General features: G+C 52.6%; 1 protein-coding gene across 6 annotated transcripts in view; it reads right to left on the minus strand.

The window, feature by feature from the left end:
- Positions 1 to 781: 781 nt before the first annotated feature.
- Positions 782 to 21,076, minus strand: part of TANGO2 (transport and golgi organization 2 homolog) — a 36,617-nt gene continuing 16,322 nt past the window's right edge. For 3 of the 6 annotated variants that reach the window (XM_060612933.2, XM_060612931.3, XM_060612937.2), the window contains exons 3-10: positions 16,289 to 16,377; positions 12,422 to 12,541; positions 11,764 to 11,878; positions 8,183 to 8,253; positions 5,466 to 5,507; positions 4,970 to 5,123; positions 3,396 to 3,500; positions 782 to 1,845 (exon numbers count right to left, since the gene is read on the minus strand). In XM_060612933.2, coding sequence (XP_060468916.1) covers positions 1,725 to 1,845; positions 3,396 to 3,500; positions 4,970 to 5,123; positions 5,466 to 5,507; positions 8,183 to 8,253; positions 11,764 to 11,878; positions 12,422 to 12,541; positions 16,289 to 16,377 — 817 coding nt within the window. In that variant the 3' untranslated portion in view covers positions 782 to 1,724. Of the gene's footprint in view, positions 1,846 to 3,395; positions 3,501 to 4,969; positions 5,124 to 5,465; positions 5,508 to 8,182; positions 8,254 to 11,763; positions 11,879 to 12,421; positions 12,600 to 16,288; positions 16,384 to 21,076 lie in introns of those variants that run through there. The other 3 variants (XM_060612942.2, XM_060612934.2, XM_078435540.2) reach the window with 3 other exon arrangements.

The raw sequence follows: 21,076 nt of genomic DNA on the forward strand, positions 1-21,076 counted from the left end.
TTGGGGCCAGTTTACCCCTGGGCCTGCAGGCATGGGCTATGCTGCTGCTGGGGATCCCATTCAAACTTGACCGTGCTCAGACACTTTTCCTGAGTTCAAAATGAGCCAAGGAGGACATTGGGCCCCTGAGGGGTGCTTGAGGTGGTAAGAGGGAAGGGTTGAGGACGCAAGTAGGACCCAGTGCAGGTCCACACCCTACCCCAAGCTCTCATTGGCTCTGAAAAGGCCAAGTTGGGGGTCAGCTGCAAAGGCAATGGAAGCCTGGGTCTCAGCACTGGACACACGTGGGACTCCTTGATACTCAGCTGGGGCTAGGGACAAGAATTCCCAAGTGCTTGTCCAAAACCAGGATCCTGGGGTTAAGAGACACTCCACTTGTCCTCTTGCCCTGAAACCCACTCCTTCCTACCATCCCCTGGCCTCCACAGTCCACCCCAAGTGCAGGCTTGATCACACTACACTCTCAGGAGGTTCCTCTTCACCCAGATGAGTCCCTGGTTCCTCAGTCCAGCTCAGGAGGCCCTGTATCTGGTACCTACCGTGTCCCATACACACAAGCTCTCTCAGACCCCAGCCTCTGCCCAAGGACAGATGGATGGATAGGTCAACGGACCCTCAGGTTTCCATCATGGTGCTCAGGAACCCATGAGCAAAAGAAGAAAGTGGGAAGAGGCTCCTTCTGAAGAAAATGTCTTGGCAGCTCCTGCAGGCCAGGAGAGCAACCCCACTGATCCCCTGCACAGCTGTCCCCCCATCACACAAGGATCTGAAATGCATGGACTCACCACACCTCAGAGTTTTATTATCAAGGTCTCACGTTCAAGGACAGATTCCTATGAAGTCCGACTCCCCAAGGAGAAGGGAAATAGCAAGGGTTGGCTGTGTCCCATCGCTGAGATGGGCCTGCTCAGGACCCATGATCCCAGTGGGCAGGCAAGTAGGTGCCTGAGAGCGTGGCAAGGTGTTTCAGCATACACAGGACCCCTGGTGCATGCAAGACCACTCCCCTCCCCCACAGGACCACCCCATGCACATAGGAGATCCCCCAGAGCACAAAGGACAACCAACCAGGCGGTGCTTCTGTTATGAAAGCAGGTTCTTCTGGAGTTGTTCTCATTTCTCATTCCAAATGGGGCCTCTCCTCTCTAAGAGCAAGTCTGGTTGTCCAGAAGTGGACTACAGCCAGGAGAGGAGGAGCCACTCTTAAATAACAGTCTACTCCTGTTGTTTTGGTCAAAGCAAAGACCCACTAGCCAGAAGCACATGTGGATGTGAGAGGCACACCTCTGCCTGTGTGGCACGCATGTGTGGGTATGCCTGGGAGTGTGTGTGTGTACCTCTCTGTTGCTCATATGTGCATGTGTGTGTGTGTGTGTGTGTGTGTGTGTGTGTGTGTGACCATGCACCTGCAGGTATGCGTGGAAACATGTGCCTTGAGTATGTGCCTCTGTGCTTGGGCAGGGGGTAGGCCCAGGTGCCTTCACACATGCATAGCACACCTGAGCCCCCCTCAGACCTGGCCATGTGACTCTGTCACTCCCACTGGCATGAGGGTGGACCCTGAGCTGGACATGACAACACAGACAGGTCACACAAACACCAGAGGACCCTGGTCCTGGGGGATGCTGGCCAAGTCACAGGCAGTACATGTGATAGTTCCTATCCATACTAGCCCTCGAGGCAGGGCCTTCCTGGAGCCCAGTGGCCACATCCAGGGGGAAGGGTTAGCTCTGCAGCTTGAACTCGTGGGTGCTGGTCTCCCAGCAGGAGGGGTCCTTGTCCAGCATGCTACGTTCTGTGAAGGTCACATGCCCATCCGCGTCCACGAGGATGACTGTGTTGGTTCTGAAAGAGAGCAAGGGGCCCACGTTTAGCCCTCTGCCCTCAGCCTCCTGCCTGCCTGTCAGAGCCCCAAATGAGGCCTCGGTCACCGGGAACTCTCTCCTGTCCTCCTTCCCCACTACCCATCCCAAATGCTCAGTGCACCTTCTCTCCTCCTGCCAGCCCTCCCCAAGGCCATACCTCACTTAGTCAGCTCCTGTCTCCCCCTGACAGAGGGCAGGCACCAGGTCCTTGAGCAGCTGAGCACAGGCCAACACCCAGGGTGGGCACACACATGCTGAAGACTGGTCCAGCTGCAGCTGGACCCAGCAGCCACACACTCAGCCAGGGAGCAGACCTGGCACTCTGCCTCATGCACATGAGTACACGTGAGCAGGAAAATAAGAAAATAAGTCTATGACAGAGGACAAGCTTGAAAAAAACTGATGCCCTGCCACTTGCTAAGGGAAAACCCTGCCCAATGGAAAGACCACCATTCAAGTCTATAACACTCAGGTGCTGGAGCATCAGTGCTGGGCATTGACACCACCCTGACCCTGCCTACCATCCTATCCCCCAGCTAGAGGGCTTGAAGTTGTCATTTCCTGGAGGATGGAAGACTTGGGCTGACCTGAACCCGAACACCAAGCATACTTGCAACATCACCATGCACTCAGAGTACATGTGACATCACCCTGGCATCACTCAGCACTTGCCACCACCCAAGCACCCCATCCCTGAGTCCTTACGGCTGTGGGCCCCTAAGAGCTTGGCCTATCCATCATAGTCACAGCAAGCTTCCAGCCTGGAAGGAGGCTGGTACCCACGGGGCCTGGTGTAAGCCAAGTCCAGGCAGATGTGGCTGTGCACACGGCTACAGTCGGCCTATAGGCCAGGTGGGTCAGATGCGCACTCCTGGAGCATCCTGGCTGGTCCAGAAGCCTACCCTCTTCTGTACTTCCCAGGCAGGTCCAAGTATAGCATATGGGCTACCCTGGGCAGAACCACATGGGCGGACTGGGCCTCCCTGACACACACGGAGCCAATCTTCCTCTGCCCAGGAGGGAGAGAGACAGGGAAGGAACTTGCTGGCACAGGAGACACTGATGCCAACAGCTCCTCCCTCCCAGGCATTCTCTCCTTGCAGCTGAGACTAGTAGTTGCCCTTCCGTTAGGTGATGTCCCCAGGCTGAGATAACCTAATAATCCCTGCCCTGGTCACACAGGGAATGTGACAGGCTCAAGGACATAGGGCGAGCGAGGGGAAGTGCCGGGCAGTGGGACCTCTGCGCCCACAGGGATTTGCCAACCCAAGGGTGCCCGTAGCCATCCCAGCTCCCCTATGGCTGTGTAGGGAGCAGGAAACAGCCCAGGAACCATTCTTGCAGCACCCATGGGAGCCAGCAGGCATTTCATGCTAACATTAACTAATGTGGTATCTGCTGGCCCCACAACCCCCCAAGCTGAAATAGCACCTGCTTTTAGACAGGGCAGAGGCTCTGGGATCCATAGAGTTGAGGGAAGGCCGGGTTCCTCATGGGACAGGACTGAACACACCTAGCAGCCCCTCGTACCTGGTGCCATAGCCTGGGCAGCGCACACACACAGCTGCGTACTTGCTCAGAAAGGGCTGCACATACTCCCTGCCCTGGTCCTCAATAGCTGGGTCTGGCAGCTGCCTGGAAGGAAAGAGGAGGGGTCACCATTGCCTCCACCCACCCAACCTGCAGCCCCTCCTGATGTCCTCAAAGCCTGCGGTGTCTAAGGAGCCCACCAGCTTCACGAAGTGGTTGGGGAATCCATGAGGACTGTTCTGTGCACTTTCCTGATGAAGGCCTCAAATCTCAGTCCAATTTTTTATTCAGGACTCCATCACTGAGCCCCGGCTGCCAGATAGTGATTGCCGGGCCAGTCCCCCTTCCAGAACCACCAGGAGCCTTCCCTAGGACCCAGGGACATGAGCACCTGTGAGCTGAGCACTGGGGAAGACTCTGATGAATCTGCAAATGTCAGGGGTCCATCTAGTCAGAGCTGTACAGGGCCACCCACAGGAAGGACAGAAGCCATCTCCCGGAGCAAACTCACCTTCCTGTCTTGGTGAGGTTTGAGTGGTTGGGGTGCTAGGGGTGGGGGCCTGGCTGAGGGAGTCACTGGCCCCACACACTCCCTGCCTACTCCAAGAGGTACCCCACGGGCATCCCTCCATGTGACAGGAGCCCATTCAAGCCCTGTGGCTTACCAGCCACTGAAGCTGGTGCTGGGACCACAGCTGTCAATCTAGGCAGCCAGGACCCCATTTCAGGCCAGAGGGGATGGCAGACAGTGACCAAGGGCCACGTGGACTTGCAGCTGAGCATAGGATGCTGGGCCAGCCCAAGTAGGACTTTCCTGAGGGGCGGCTGTGCTGAAGCAGAAGGAGCCGTGGTTTGTGGTTTGGAGAAGAGAGGGAGAGTAAGCAAGGGGCCAGGAGGGTCCCAGGAGAGAACAGTGGGAGGCAGCCCGTGGAGGCTCCTCTGAGGGGCTACAGGGGCATCTGGGCAGGATAGTGGCCTGGCCTGAGTATGGGCCACATTACTGAATGGAAGGAAGGTAGCTTGCCAGCACCTTTGACCCCCAGCTGATGGCCAAGACACACCAGGGGGTGGTGTCCCTAGGGCAGGTGCCCTGTGCAGAGGCCACTGAAGTGCCTAAAGGAAGTCAGGTCAGGGGCAACTTTCCCCCAGGCAATTCCTGGGACAGGCATGTCTGTGCCACAGCACTGATAGGACAGCATGTTGAAAGGACAGTTAACCTGATGACATACCCCTAGGTCGTCTGCTTGTTTCTGTGGTTTCTGAACTACCGGGGAGCTTTCTACAATCTCCCAGTAGCTGTGTGCGGACGCAGCGAACCTCCAGCTACTCTCTGTCCCACAAAGGCCTGCATCAAGCCTCTGAGAGCACTGAGCTTCCAAGTGCACTGGCCCAGGAGGGGAGCAGGTAGGAGAAGAGCAAAAAACAGTGTGTCCGTACAGGCTACCCCAGGGTGAGGAACGTGTCCCAGTCCCTTCCATGAGCCTCCCAGGACAGGAGAGTCTGCCTGACTCTATGTCCAGGGCTAGGGCAGAAGAGGGATGCTCTGATTGCCCCAGCTGGACCTGCCCACTCACGCCTCATCATTGTTGAGCACGTGCAGGAGCTGGGCGATGAGGGCATCCTTGGGCAGCTCCTGGCTCCGCTCCACGGCCTCCAGGAAGAGCTGCTTTCCAAAGCACAGCTTCCTCCAGGGTGTCTCCAGCAGTGCATTGCTTAGTCCATAGGTCCCTGCAGAAAGGGGGATACTCCAGCCGGTGCAGAGACCTCACTGTCTGAATTCAGGGTAAACTCCCACCCACCCACCTACCCACCCTGGGCAAGGGGCCAAGAGTATGGTCCGGGGGTACTGAGGCCAGGCCACCCCATACTCTAGCACCTTCTCTATGTGTATTTCTGACCCGTCTGTGTGGCAAGGAGTGGAGAACTCAACATAGCAGGGCATTCACAGGAGACCTTGAGGCACAGGTGTCAAGGGGCCTTGATAGGCAGAATAATAGGGAATAGACAACCTAAATTCCGACTGGGCACAGGCAAGGGGATACTCAAGAAGGAACCATCTCCCCATCTCACCGCCATCTCTAAGCTGGAAAAAGCTGCAAGGTATGGATCCACCTGAGAAGGTCAAGGGTGGGAGAATCAGCAACCTGAGGCCAGAGGGGTATATGCTGGATATGTCAGTGGTTAGGGAGCCTGCCAACATCACAAGAGCCTCACTCAGTGAGAGTGGGCAGGGCCTACCTCTACTCTATACTGGCCAGGACCCTGAAGGGGGAGCCATAGAGTCTCAGCGCTACTTTCTCCCAACAAGTTCTCAGTGGGTTAAAAGAATGTGTGACAAGAAAGAAAAGGGTTTCTCATGTCAAAAAAAGGAGAGGCACGGCCTTGAAGTGAAGAGGCCCCTGGAGCCGCAGGCAGCAGTGGCAGGTGAACTCGGAGTCATGCACCCTGAAAGATGCACTGAGGACAGGGAGCCACAAGCTTTCAGGTGAGGATCTCAACTAAGTCTGAGGTGGCCATAGCCACCTCCAAGGAAGACAGCCCTGGCTCTGCTGGGCCACCAGGCTGGGTTATCATTGTGCTTTATCCATCAAGAGCAACCAGTTTTTTTTTAATGCGAAAAAAATTAAAAATAAAAAAAAGAACAACTCAATAATAAAAATACAAAGAACCCAATTTTAAAAAATGGGCAAAGGACTAAAGAAGACAGGTAAATGAATTATAAGTACACGAAAAGAGGCTCAGTATCATTTGCCATCAGAGAAACACAAATCGAAACCACCATAAGATACTTCATATCCACTAGGGTGGCTATAAACAAAAAGACAGACAGGGCACCTGGGTGGCTCAGTCAGTTGAGCATCTGACTTCGGCTCAGGTAGTGATCTCACAGTTCATGAGCTCAAGCCCCACATCAGGCTCTCTGCTGTCAGCGTGGAGCCTGCTTCAGATCCTCTGTCTCCCTCTCCCTCTGTTCCTCCCCCACTCATGCTCTGTCTTTCTCTCAAAAATAAACATTAAAAAAAAAAGACAATAATAACTGTTGGTGAGGATGTGGAAAAATCGGAAACTCACATGCTGCTAGGGAGAACATAAATGGTGCAGCTACTTTGGAAAACAGTTTGGCAGCTCCCAAAAGAGGCTACACAGGGGCCTTACCACCCAGAAATTCCATTCCTAGGTATAAAAACAAGAAAGGTGAAAACACGGGTCCCCACAAAAACTTGTAACAAGTGTTCACGGCAGCATTACCCACAAGAGCCAAAAGGTGAAAGCAACCTGAGTGTCCATCAACCAGATGAATGGAGAAACAACATATAGAATATCTGGGCAACGGAATTAGTATTCAGCTGTAAAAAGGAATGAAGCCTTAATTCATGCTACAACATGGATGGACATTGAAAACATGATGGTATGAAAGAAGCCAGTCACAAAAGGCCACATATTGTATGATTGCATTTATATGAAATACCTAAAACAAGCAGATCTACAGAGACAGAAAGTAGCTTAGTGGGGGACGCCTGGGTGGCTTAGTTGGTTAAACACCCGACTTTGGCCCAGGTCATGATCTCGCAGTCTGTGAGTCTGGGCCCCACATGAGGCTCAACACTGACAGTGTGGAGCCTACTTGGGATTCTCTGTCTCTCTCTCTCTCTCAAAATATAAATAAACTTAAAAAAAAAAGAAAGAAAGAAAGAGGGGTGCCTGGGTGGCTCAGTCGGTTGAGCATCCGACATCAGCTCAGATCATGATTTCACAGTTAGTGAGTTCGAGCCCCGCATTGGGCTCTGTGCTGACAGCTCAGAGCCTGGAGCCGCTTTGGATTCTGCGTCTCCCTAGAACTGAGGGGTAGGAAGAGTGGGGGGTAAATGCTAATGGGGATGGGGGTTTCCCTTTAGGGTGATGAAAATGTGACAGAATTCAATAGCAGTTCAACAGCAGGTGTGATAATTGCACACCTTTGAGAATAGACTCAAACCTACTGAATGGTACAGTTAAAATGAGTAAATTATATGATACATGAATTATATCTCAACAAAGCTTCTATTTACATTTTTTTGATGTTTATTTATGTTTTGAGGGCGGGGGAACAGGGTGTGAGCGGGGGAGGGGCAGAGAGAGAAGGAGACACAGAATCTGAAGCAGGCTCCAGGCTCTGAGCTGTCAGCACAGTGCCTGACGCGGAGCTCGAACTCATGGAACATGAGATCATGACCTGAGCTCAAGTCGGATGCCCAATGGACTGAGCTACCCAGGCGCCCCAACAAAGCTGCTATTCAAAAAAAGTGACACGGATCAGGCAAGGTCAAGCTCAAGGAAACAACATGATGTATTTGAAATGATTTCCCTCCCTCCCTCTATACCATCCTTCCTTTCTTGAGCAGAAAACAAGCATCTCCAGTCACAGAATCTCAAGTACTGATAAACTGAGGGAGGGCATCACAGGGGTGTTTTCCAGATGCTTCCACAAAGGCCTCTGAGCCAATGCATAGAATTGTAAGAGGGGCCTGTGTAAGAAAGGTAAGAGGGGCCTGTGTCCTTTTTTGCCTCTTAGTTTTTGATTCTCTCTGGCAGTTAAGAGCTCAGTGCTAGGGAAGGCTTAAGCTGTGGGCAGGTGGCCTTGGCTGTAGGCAGCCTGACATGTGGACTCTGGGGCCGTAAGATACACAAACAGCAGAAGAGCATAGTCCCAGGAGAGAAATGTGACAGGGACCCAGGCTCTGAAAAGTATACAGGTGTCCCTATAGAAGCAGCCCCCACTTTGTCACCATCCACCAGAGGAGGCTTACCTGGTGCCAGGACGACAGGCTCAGGCTCCCCCCGGTTTCCATAGTAGCAAACGACATCTCCCTTCTCTGTGCTGTAGACAGGAGGAGAGAGAGGGTCAGAAGGGAGCCATGGGGGGTTCTGATCTCTTACTGCCTGGCAATCCCCACGGCCCCATTCCCAGCACAGGGACAATGGCTCGCCATAGCCAGGGCAGGAGCTAGTCAGGGCTCCAGCCTCTCAGGGGCCTCTCAGGTAGGCGCTTTGAGTCTCCTGGCTCCTGACTCCCGGCCCACTGCAGGGACCAATGGCTTGGGAGCAGCCTGGGAGGGACAGCATCTAAAAGACCCTCCTGCCTCATTGAATGCTCCCGTGGCATGGGTACTTGCAGGCTCATGTGTCGATAACTGCTCTGTACCCATAAACACCGGTCACCACCCACACAGCTCATCTCTGGATACCTCCAGACAGAGAGGGATGCCCCAGGGTAACAGAGGCTTCAGAACAAAGCATCAAAGATCACATTTGCCTACTTTCATGCACTGCATGTACATTTAAAAATAGTTCAAAATGCTCAGAGCTGAAAATGTTCCCACTCCTACTAAATACCATAGCAAATCTTCCTACTAAGACTTAGAATTGCCTTCTCTGCAAACTGGAGAAGGACTCTTCCTGGCCTGTGAGCCGCCCTCCTGGAGGCACGGAGACCACCACACATGGGACCTGAGCCTTCAAGATGAACAATCGCAAAGACCAGGTGGTGCTACCGGGGAGTTCCACCGGCAATGCCCACTCTGGCCCCACATGGCTTCACATTCTGCTCATCTTCTTCCTCCCCACAGCTGCTGGCTCATTTCTTAAGCTATCTGGCTAATGACTTCAGGAATTTTGTTTGTAGGCAAAAACCTAGAAAGCATGAAGACCCATGGATTGGACACCAACTCTCCCCATGCCTAGTTAGGGACCAGCTATGATGATGATGGGATTCTTTTCTTCTCGGCCCTGACTTCTTCCCGGCACCTATCGCCAGGGCTGCTTGGTTACCACTGACTCCCTCTGGCCTCTGCCCTGCACACCTGGCCCTCGGGAATAACCCACTGGGTTCCCCTGGCTGCCACCCGTCCTTGAGGGCTGTGTCTAGGGAGATATGGTCCAACCCTGTGGCCCCAGGAGCCAGGAGAGCTGTTCAGGCACTGATGGGCCCAAGTCCTACCTATAAGGGCCACCTGCCCATGCATGCATCCACTCAGAGCACAGGGCCCTCATCACCCAGCCACTTGACATGGCTGCTGAGCACCAAGTCCTGCTGGGTTACTGGTCTCCCAGACTGGATCAGATGTACACAGAACGACAGATAGGCAAAGTGGTCCCTGTACAGGGGGAGCATGGAGGGCAAGGGAACAAGTGTCTGTGCCAGCACCCACCTCCTCCCATGGACACTTCAGCCTCCACATCAATGCGACTATCCACGCGGCAGGTGTGTGTCCACATGCAGTGGACAATTAAGGCACAGTGGGCCTAGGGCTCCTTGTAGAAGGAAACAGGCTCAGGACAGGCATCTGGTCATTGGCAAACCATGGGGCACTGACCACCTACCCTGATGGAAACTGACGACCTCCACTGACCTCTGGGGCATTGGCAGCAGGGGCACACAAGGAGAGGGCAGCAGGGAGGGAGAATGTGAGAGATGGATGCCCACTTCACCGAAGGGCAAAATACACAAAACGCCTACAGTTCCTGGGCCACATCTCTGAAGCACAAGTCCTGTGGAAGGGAGCACAGGACACCCTACCCACCTTGTCGGGCTGTTCCCACAAATGCCTGAATCCTCCAGCAGCTCTGCAAGGCCTACTCAGAGAAATGCACATGGGCCCTGGGGCATCAGAGGTGGGAACACCCAGCCGGGGCCTCTCCACATTGGCCATCCTTCGTGGCTGTGACATTACCACTCCCCCACCTGACGTGATCTGCCTTATACACCAAGACTGTCAATAGCGTCTACTCTTCTGTCTGCACATTTGTCTGCATGCTTGTAGACAGGGCCAGGCGGGAGACTGGCACCTAACATGCAACCCCAGCCATCCCCCTGCTTCTGCCTGCCATCTGACTGCCAGCCCTAGGCACGGGCTCTGGGATCCCCCCCGCCAGGGACATGGGTCCCGCATGACTCCTGCTAACCTGCACCAAACACCAACAATTACTTCACCACAAAGCTCAGTGTCCGCAGTGGGAAGTGGACCACAGGCAGTGCCCGCTTCTCAACTGACACTCAGCAAATGCTGCTGACCAATAGGCCCTGGGCTACGGGCAGCCCTGTGGAGGTCCAGAGCAGGGTAGCTGGTGTCTGAGCTAATACAGGGTTGTGGCCAGGGTCCAGGCATGGGAGTCACAGAGATAAACACACTCTGAGAAGCCAGGCTACAGCCACTGGTGGCCCAGAAACACAGATGCTACCGGCTGGTGTCCAGTGGCACCACGGCCGTGCGTGCAGTGCTTCTTCCCAACCTGGTGCCCACCTGATGGGATGTGACTACTGTCTCCAGAGGCACCTGGACCCCCCAGCCAGGTGCCCAGAGAAGCACCACAAGACCCCAGCCCTATGTCACTCCAGCAGGGGTCTTAGCCATGTCAGCTGCCTGTCGGAGCTCAGCCACATCAGGTGTACACAGGGTGGTGGCTGTGAGGACGTGCCAAGTGTTGCACATGAAGGGCTCAGCACATCCCCCAAACAGCCAGGCAGGTAACTGCTGGCTGCTGCACCTCTGTGTGCCTCACGTGGACCTGACAACATCCCCAAATGCCACTTTCCCACATGGCCCAGGCCCTCTGCTGGGTTCCAGCAGCCAGACTCCTAACTCTCAGCCAGCACAGGCACCCCTGAGGCTCCAGGCCCGTGCTTCCTTGGGGACCCTTCCACCTGCCTCTGCTCCTTGCCTACTTGTCTGACTCCAAGTAGGGAAAGACTTGCCCCAAACGCCTGTACAGGCGAGTGTCCATGTCCTCCGGTGACAGGGCCCGTGGGCAGCTGGGACAGCTTTGTTGCCCCTTGACAACTCCAGACAGGCCGAGGGAGCTATCCATTGAGTGCCTTGCAGAACCTGAAATGAGCTGTGCTGCAGGCTCAGACACACCTCCCTGGAGAAGCCGCCGTGAGGCTCCAGTGCTCAGCAGCACCCGACCACACCGTGGTGCCGGGCTCCACACCAGTCAGCGGTGCTTGGACCTTCCTTCTCTAGCCTGGGACGCTTCTGCCACCAGAGAGCAGGGCATGTGAGGGGCAGCGCCAAAACAGGGGACTCCTTCGCCACAGACATGGGGAGACCTCATGCCTGGAGATGCCCACTGGAGTCATGCTACAGCTGTCGTGCAGGAGCTGGTGGCCCTCACGGCACCACAGAAAGCCCGAGCTCTGTTCGTTGAGTCCCCATGATAGTCGGTTGGTCCTCGGGACCCTCACCATGTCCAACAGGAGCAATGTCCCTGGGGAGGCCACCACAGTACCCCAAGCTTAGTGGCAGGGTGGGAACCCCACTTCCTGTCAAGCCTATGACCCAGCTCTGTGGCAGCACCCAGTGGGTTGCCATCCCCCTCCCAGCAGACCCACCTCAGGTCAGCTGCTATGAGGTTAAAGCCGTTGTACAGGTGGCCCTCCGCAGAGACCTTCTTCAAGTAGGACAAGCTGTCCATGTCTGTAGTCAGAAAGTGGGTCACAAGTTCACCTGTGGGTAGGGGACAGACACACGTGGCCAAGGCAGCAGGGCTGAGTCCCTCTTCATGGGGAGACTGACATGGGGCTGGTACGAGCTAAACACCACCATGCCAGCCATGTCTCGTTGACCTAGCAGCTAAGGAGGTCTGCATCAAGAACTCTGTTTTTGTTGGGTTTTAATTTTTTTTTTTCTTCAATTATACCCCCTAATGAAGTACAGCATGAGGGAAAAAAATCTTCCGTGGGAACAATGTATGTCTTCCAAGGGGGTATTGCTCTGCAAACATTTGACAGGTGGGGAACAATGACGACAGTCAGAAGTGACACTTTGGTTGGGGCACAAATGTGGAGAGTGTTCCCTGAGAGGGGCAAACCCTATCTGTGCAGGTGGGTGCTGCGTGGGCCGGGCAGCAGGTGGTTCCCACAGTAATGGCAGCCAGTGGGCCTCAGGACCAGAAACACCCCTCTTCCCCTTCTTCCACCTCCTGTGTCTACATGTGCCCAAGGAAAGCCCACCCCCTGCCCTGCCCGCTCCACCACTGCCCCATGGTACCTCGGCCCCGGGCATCCCGGTCCTGCCGTGGTTGCAGGTAGTTGGTGAGCGCGGCCAGCTTCCCCCGTGTGCTAATGCCCAGCCACGTGCCTCCTTCCTTGCCTTCCTCCATGTCAAGTCCTGTGACAGATGACGGTGTCACCACCAGTAGCACTTACCACGGCCCTGTCCCTATGTCCTAGGAAGACACATAATCAGTCCAGCAGTCCTAGCTATGGGACAGGGGCTTGAACTCCTCATTGCAAGACAGCCCCAAAGCCCACAGGGCACATGAGAGAGACCCTGCCCCCTAGGATGACATCTGATACCCACAGGAGTCCCTGAAAGCTTGCAGTAAAACCTGGCACATGCAGAATGCATGCTGGTGCCTGGACCGGCATTGGGCTGGGAGCACGGTGTCAGCTCTGTCCTAGAAACGGCACCATGCCCCAATCCCACACCCTGGATCAGGTGCAGGGCCACTGGCTGTCCTCTCCCAGTAGGACACACAGGTCCTTAGGGTGGGTACTTCACTAGGAGTCCGGGGTATATCCAGGCCCACCTGTGAGCTTCATCCCCACCCCACAGGCCCAGGCCATGGTTAGTACTCCAAGGGGCCTCGCCACAGGGTCAGTGAGGCCCTTAAAGCCACAGGAAAGCATCTTACTAGACTAGAGGATCATTTTAGTTGAAGATTGGGGTAAAAGCAACTAAGTCATTAAAATGTCATTTTTATAATAATAAGTTATAACAATAAAAGAAATAAGAAATATAAAGATCAGAAAGGAAGAAGTAAAACTGTCTGTTTATAGACAGCAGGATAACATATAAAGAAAATCCAAAAGGAATCTACCCCCTCAACCAAAAAAAAATTTATATTTACATAGATAGATATAGATATAGATGTACAGATATAGGTGATAGAGATAGAGATAGAGATATATAGATATATAGATATATAGGTATATAGATATAGATATAGATATAGATATAGATATAGATATAGATATATCTAGGGGGCGCCTGGCTGGCTCAGTTGGAAGAGCTTATGACTCTTGATCTCAGGGTCCTGAATTCAAGCTCTACTTTGGGTGTAGAGATTAAAAAAAAATAATAATAAATTAATTTTTAAAAATCTACGAGAACTAGTAAGTAAACAGTAGCAAAATCAGAAAATGAAAATTTAATAATACCATTTACAATAGCACTAAACCAAACCAAACCAAAAAGTAGGAAAACATTTAAAGAAAAATGTGTAACACCTAAAGACTAAAAACCACAGAGCAGCGCTGAGAGAAGTCAAGCAGCTCTAATTAAGAGAGAAAAATATGTCCTGTTCTTCAACCAAAGACTCAATATTGGTAAGATGACAGTTCTCTCCAAATGACTAAAAGAGTGAACAGAACTGAAATTCAAATTCCAGCAAGCTTTCTGTTTTATAGAAATTACTACACTGACTCTAAAATTTATGTGCATACACAAAGAAGTCAGGATGGATAAAGAAGTTCTGAGATAGAACAAAGCCGGAGGACTTAATCCTGCCTAATTTCAAAACTTGCTTAAAAACCTGCAGTAATCAAGACAGTGTGGCGTTGGCATCAAGACAGAGGAACAGATCAATGGGACATGAGAGAGTCTAGAATAGACCCACACACATGTGTTCAACCAAGTTGCCCTAGGAATGCAACAGGGGAAAGAGTATCTATTCAATAAATAAGACTAGAAGAACTGGGGAGATGTAGTAGGAGATAGGAACCTCAAACCCTACCTCACACCATGTACGAAAATGTAAGATGGGGCACCTGAGTGGCTCAGTTGGTTAAGCGTCTGAATCTCGATTTCGGATCAGGTCATGATCTCAGGGTAGTGAGATAGAGCCCCGTGTTGGGTTCCATGTTGAGCCTGGAGCCTGGTTGGGACTCTCTTTCTCCCTTTCTCTCTGCCCCTTCCATACGTGCGTGCACGTGCTCTTTCTCTCTCTCAAGATAAATAAATAAGCATTAAAAAAAAGTGCCATCAGGGCCTCATCCCCCTCATCCCCCCCCCCACTACAGCCTCCCAATCATGCCCTGCAACAGCGACATGCACAGACTGCCCCATCCCCATGACCCCCTCCCATTCCATCCTAGCCCAAGAATGGCCAGCATGGTACTGGCCAGGCCCGTAGGTTCCCCTCAGAACCTCATCACATAGCCCCTCAGGCCTGCCCCTTCACTTCTGGGAGAGCCGTGGTTGGCCCAGCTGAGGACCCCACACACAAGCCACCCCCTTCACACAGATTACTGTCCTGCGGTGCCTAGAGCTTACATACAGGGGTCTCCTTGCCAGTCCCAGCCCACCCCTCAGTTCACATGTCTCCTGTGCAGCTTCTGATGAGGCCAATACACAGTCCAGAGCCCCAGCCTCTTCTCCCTCTTGTACTCAGTGAGTGGAGCCTCCTTCACAGACTCACAACAACTTTCCCCACCACCTGCCAGACTTCCTGTCCACAACACTGCCCTTCCTTAGTCTCCCCACGCCTGTCCTCCCACATGGCACCAGGACGATCCAGCCTGGGCAGGGTTTTCCTCACACAACCACCTGACCAGTCTACACAGGAGGCCTTCCATAGAAGTTCCACAGTCAAGCTTTTAAAAAATTTTTTAAGGTTTTTAAAACTTTTAAAGTTTTTGTTTTGTTTTGTTTTGTTTTGTTTATTTACTTATTTTGAGAGAGAGAAGGAGACAGAGAATCCTAAGCAGGCTTTGGGTTGTCAGCCATGAGCCCATTGTAGGGCTCAAATTCATGAACTGTGAGATCATGACCTGAGCCAAAGAGTCGGATGCTTAACCAACTGAGCCAACCCAAGTGCTCCCAGTCGAGCTTTTAGCTACCGCAGGCAAAGCAGGGCACACACAGCCTCCCCAGGCCTCTGAGGCCACCCACTCAGCCCACTGGGCACCTGAGCATCCCTGTCAGCTGTGCCAGGCTCTCTTGTGCTTCCCTGATGCCTGGCTTACAGACAGATGGACCCCTGGCCTGGCCAACACCTGTCCACATCTTTCTAAGTAGACCCCTGCCTGCCCCATGGGCAGGAACTGCACTCTAAGGGACTCAGGGAGGCTGCCACCTGGACTGGCAGGAGACATGACTGTTACCTCCATGACAACTCCTCAGGCAGTTCCCATCTGAATATGCCCCAACCAAGCCTCTACTCCCCAAATTCAGGCCAGTTCTGGAGCAAGGGGTGCTGGTGTGTAAACAGAAATGAGTGCAGGTGTGGGGCACCTGGGTGGCTCAGTCAGTTAAGCGTCCTACCTCGGCTCAGGTCATGATCTCATGGTTCGTGAGTTTGAGCCTCATATCAGGCTCTGTGCTGACAGCTCGGAGCCTGGAGCCTGCTTCAAATTCTGTGTCTCCCTCAATCTCTGCCCCTATCCCGCGTGCACACACACACTCTCTCTTTCTCTCTCAAAAATGAAAAAACATTAAAAAATTTAAAAAACAAAAAACAAAAAACAAAAACATGGAGGCATAAGTGCAGTCATACAAGCACACACACACAACTATGATGCTTCATAGAGTGATCGAGTGTGAACCTGCATTTCATACACACCCAACCATATGCCCACAGTGAAAAGATGAATCCAAATAAAACCAACTGATCCTTCCAGCTACTTTTGTGGGAATCCACAACACATAAAACCATGTGGACAGTGCTGGGTAAACAGTTCTGGGGCTGCTTGCCCCGATGCTGGCCTCAGACCCCAAACTGGGAGCTTGCCCCATGAGTGTCCACTTACTCATTCCACATTTATACTCAGAAGCAGCACCAGGAACAGATAAAACCACTTGGGGGCGCCTACTTTCTGCCATGTTGTGGCCACCCCCCTGGGAGGAAAAACTCACCACTGAGAACCTCATTGTTGTTCCCCCAGAAGTCTGCTAACTTGGATGGTCTGTGGTAAAATTCATCCCTGTTGGCCGCCAAGATGAGCCTGAAAGAGAAAGGATGACTAAGGGTCTCAGGGGAAAACAGAAAAGCCATGTTTTATTTCTCCTGTTACCAAAGAATTCGCCTCAGTAGCAACATAGGCAAGTCCTAGTGAGGACAGGAACCCTCAGGAGACAAAGGTCAGTGATGGCACCAGATAGGGCTGTTTCCTAGGGAGCCTCTGGCCGAGACTGTGCCCCAGGGCCCTGCCAAAGAAACAAGTAGATGCTGGGTGAAGGTACGTATCCCATCCCACCCTGCATATTCCTACCCACCCAAAAAGGGCCACAAGATCAGGGCTTACTCGGGGGAGGGCTCTGAGCAGCTGGCACCAAGCATGTCCCAGGTGCTCAGGTGGCAGAGGTACTCCCCCTCTGTCCATGTGTTCCTTCCCCTGAGGCCACCCCCAGTGAGCCCATGAACTTCCTGGAAGTGTAAGCATGCCTCTCAGAAGGGCCCTGGGGACGCGTGTAGCCGGCAGCCAAGCGCAGGAACTCTGGAAGCTGCTGTCCTGTGTTCTGGGGTGTTTGGGGAAAGGAAGCGCATAACGTAAGGATTTCCGCGTTTCTCTAGATTTTTGCATTATGAATCAAACAAGTATTTTGTGGGCAAGTAGAAAAGATGTCCGTGTTTTCAAAAGAGTTCTAGTTCTAGTTTCAAAAGTTTCTAGTCAGCTTTGCCATTTAAAATATAATAAGGCCATAGACAGTGACTGAATGGAAGGGGTCCACCCCTGCTACATCCATGAGACCTCTGGGTCTAGGAAGTGACTGCCAAAGGGTCCTGAACACCTTGGGCAGGTGCACAGAGGACGTGGAGCCAGGAGCTATGGCTTGGCAGCCTGTGGCCATGCTGGGGTTAATATGTGGTCAGATCCTAAAAAGTTTCCAAAAATAATTTTTGATTTTAATCTTAGATTTTTATGAACATTTGCTTGTGGTGAAATGTGAGTTAACAAAGAAGTTCATAAAACTGAAAGTGAAACTGGCACTGGCACCACAGCCCAGGACCACAGATGTGCCTTCATCCTGTGCACAGAGGGTGAGCACCCAACTCTGCACCTCCACAAGCACCAACATGGCCAAGGACTATGGATGGCCATCAAACCCTCTGGGTCTGCCCTGGGAGTCTCACCATCTTAAAGACACCTGTCTGGCCTGCGATAGCTCTCTATCCCGACACAGTGGTCCAGGTCTCAGGGATAGGCCCCTGCGGGGGGGAGGTCACTGTCCCTGATACGAACCCCAGCCACCCATAGAACAATCTTCTGTAGCTCCACGTGCCAGACCCCAGCCCCTGGCTGAGGCAGTCAGCCTTAGGGAGAAGCCAGCTGGGCCCAGACCCCTGCCTCCTGCCACATCTACTCTGTCCCTTTCTTCTGCGACTGAATTTCAGATCCAACCTGGCTGGCACTGCTCCCACAGGTTGCTTCTGTGGGCCGGGCATCCCACCAACCCCTGTGGGTGGAGGTTGTTTCTTGTGGTCAGGAAACAGTGTTCTCCTTCAGACACCCAGCACCCCTCCTCTGCTCACTCATCCCGATACCTGTGGGGAGAGGGGGCTGCAGAGGCCAGGAGGCTGGGAGACCAGGAAGGCAGCACCTGAATTAAGACTGGTGATGTTGGCTTCTGGTTCTGATTCTTACATAAGTCTCCAGAAAAGGAAAAATTGAGGGGAAAAAAAAAAAAAAAGCTGACTGAGCAGAACCTTCTGTCCTATGATTCTCAATTCCTATTTTTAAACATGGAGCAGTGACATGCATTTGTTATTAACTAGAAATATTAACTGCTGGGTTATTTTTGTCGCAAGAGTCGCTATTTAGCTGAATTTCTAGTGGTTTGCTGGGGATTTCATTAAATACCTAATTCGGAAACATGTGGGTGTGATGAGTACCCACATCAAGGCTCCAAGTAAGGGAAAGTATTCCCTCACTCACCACTTCTGGGTACTTCAATACCAATAAAAGTCTATCTGTGCCATAGCACCCAGGGGCAGGGCATAGGCAAACCACAGTCAGGGGCTCTGAGGACAGCAAGTCACCCATGGCTTTGTTTTGTTCTAATAACTGAAACTGCTAATTATTCATCACCAACGGGCACTCCTCACCCTGCTACTGAGGGTGTCTGTGCATCACCTGGGTGTGGGTCTGTGCCCCATCTGGGAGGTGGGTCTGTGTCCCACCTGAGGGGGTAAGTCTGCGCACTATCTGGGGGAGTGAGTCTACACACCATCTGGGGGGATGAGTCTGTGTATCATCTGGGGTTAGTGTACACCATCTGGGATGATGGAGTCGGCTCACCATCTTGAAGGGGGGGGTGTCTGTGCACCATCTGGGATGGTAGAGTCTACACACCATCTGGGGGGTGAGTCAGTGCACCATCTGGGGGAGGGGTGTGTACCATCTGGGGGATGAGTTGTGCACCTCTAGAAGCTGAGTCAGTATACCATCTGGGGTGGGCCTATGCACCATCTGGTGGCGGGGGGTGAGTCTGTGCACCATTTGGGGACAGTTTAGTGTCAGGTAGCAGTTGCATGGGCCCATGGCCTAGTGATGTCACCAGCAGTGACATGGAAGCCCCCAGAAGGATGTGACAGCTCACCCAGCAGCCCCTACAGTCTGGAGCCAATAAAGGGAATTAGCTCTGGAGTCTAAACAAACATTTTGATAAAGATGGTGGTTAGGTGATAGCCAGGATGGTGTTACCTGATCAGGAGTGTACTGGTTTTCTATGTGGCCTAACAAATTGCCAAACATTGCGGCTTAGAGCAACACCTACTTCTTATCTTAGTCTGCAGTCAGGAGTGCAGGCCAGGCTGTGCTGGGTACTCTGCTCAGGGCCCCCTGAGGTGGCACTCGAGGTGCCGACTGGCAGGGTCTCACTGAGACTTGGCATCCTCCTTACGTTCCTGAGGTTACTGCAGAATTCCCATCCTTGGCTGGGGTCACACTCAACTCCTGGAGGCCACCCCCGGTTCCCGGCTGTGGGCCCCTCCAAGCATGGCAGCTAACCTCTTCAGGAGGGGTCTGGTCCCACTTGGGGGCTCTCCTGACTGGGTCAGACCCATCCAGGATCGCTCTCGTTTGATGAACTCCAAGTCAACTGATTAGGGACTTGTATTACATTGGCAAAATCCCTTCACATTTAGCCCCATGGTCCCACACACAACTACGAGAACAGATGACACAGGTATGTACGCAGGGGCAGAAATCTTGGTGGCCATCAGCCTGCCACAAGGGTTATGGGAGCTCCCATTTTACTTTGTATAGCTTGTAGGGTATGACTTTTTTTTGAAAGAGGATATACCCCTTTACAATCAGGGAAATAACTGGAATCCCATGGGAATACAGCTGCCTCTATGGAGTAAGGTCACTTGGGACCCTGGGGCAAGGCTGCAGCCCACACAAAACTTCTAAGTCAGCATCTTATAGGCTGCTAACATAATTTCTTATCTGTTATGCTCCCTGCTGGAGTGCTGCAGATATTGGTACTAAAATTAAAAACAAGCAGAACCAACAGGCACTCAGACAGTCCTCACACTGGGTAACTGTCACCAAAAAATGGAGGTTCTAAGTGGCAGGTAACAACAGGCATGGAAGGCAGAGGCTGGGACCACCCAGGGGAATCACACCCCTGGGCAGGGGTCATGATGCACCATGTCAGGGGTGACCCCAGGAGAGAGTGACACTCAAGGAGCCCACCTTTCCAGGGCCAGCTCAGCACCAAGAAGACAGACAGGAAGGCCCAAGGGCTCTTGGAGGGTCATGCCAGGGAAGTGCCTGGAGGGGAGGGACCAGTGGAATGTGACATGGGGATGGCTGCCACCTCTGGAGGGATGGGCATCCCCAACAGCGAGATGCAGTGACATGGCGGATGGGAGGTGTAGACCCGTGGGATCCATGACACCAGGGCCCAGCCCAGTATCAGGCCTGGAGATGTTCTGCAGAAGGTGCCATGCTCACATTCACTCCCTGAGCACGTGCTGCGCTGGCTCCCCCCTCCCTTCCTGGGCCCCCTGAGTGCCACTCAGCAACAGACTATAACTGCTACATCTGGGCAGACAGATCACAAGATACATGCTGTGCAATGGGCCACACTTTCTCTTGTGGGAAAACAGAGGATATGATGCTTGAATGAGGCCCAAGAGAAGAAGAGATGCTTCAGGAGCCACATCTTTCACAACAGGCCAGCAAAGTGGCAACATCGCTGGGTCAGTCCTAGGAGGGCATGACAGGGACACGCTCGTCTTCCAGAGACTGACTTCTGGGAAGCCAAAAAACACATTCCCATGAGATCAGCATCTGGCAACGGCAGAGCCATGGATGACACTGCCCACAGCATCAAAAGTGAGGATGTTTCAGTCTTTTCTGTAGGGCAGAGAGGAAACGTTTAAGTTAATATTTACATATGCAGTTGACCGCTGAATACAGGGGTTAGAGGCATCAACTTCCCTCCCTGCACAGTCAAAAATCCACATATAACTTTCGACTCCACCAAAACTTGACTACTACTGGCCTACTGTTCACCACAAACCTCACCAATTATGTAAACAGTTGATTCACACATATTTTATATGCTATGTGTATTACATACCATATTCTTAGTATAAAGTAAGCTACCGAAAATAAAGGAGCACACGACTCTTGATCTAGGGGCAATAAGTTCGAGTCCCACATTGGGTATAGAGATTACTTTAAAAAAAAA

Source organism: Panthera onca, chromosome D3 (assembly GCF_046562875.1).
Source record: "Panthera onca isolate mPanOnc1 chromosome D3, mPanOnc1 haplotype 2, whole genome shotgun sequence".
In the NCBI taxonomy this organism is placed as follows: Eukaryota; Metazoa; Chordata; class Mammalia; order Carnivora; family Felidae; genus Panthera; species Panthera onca.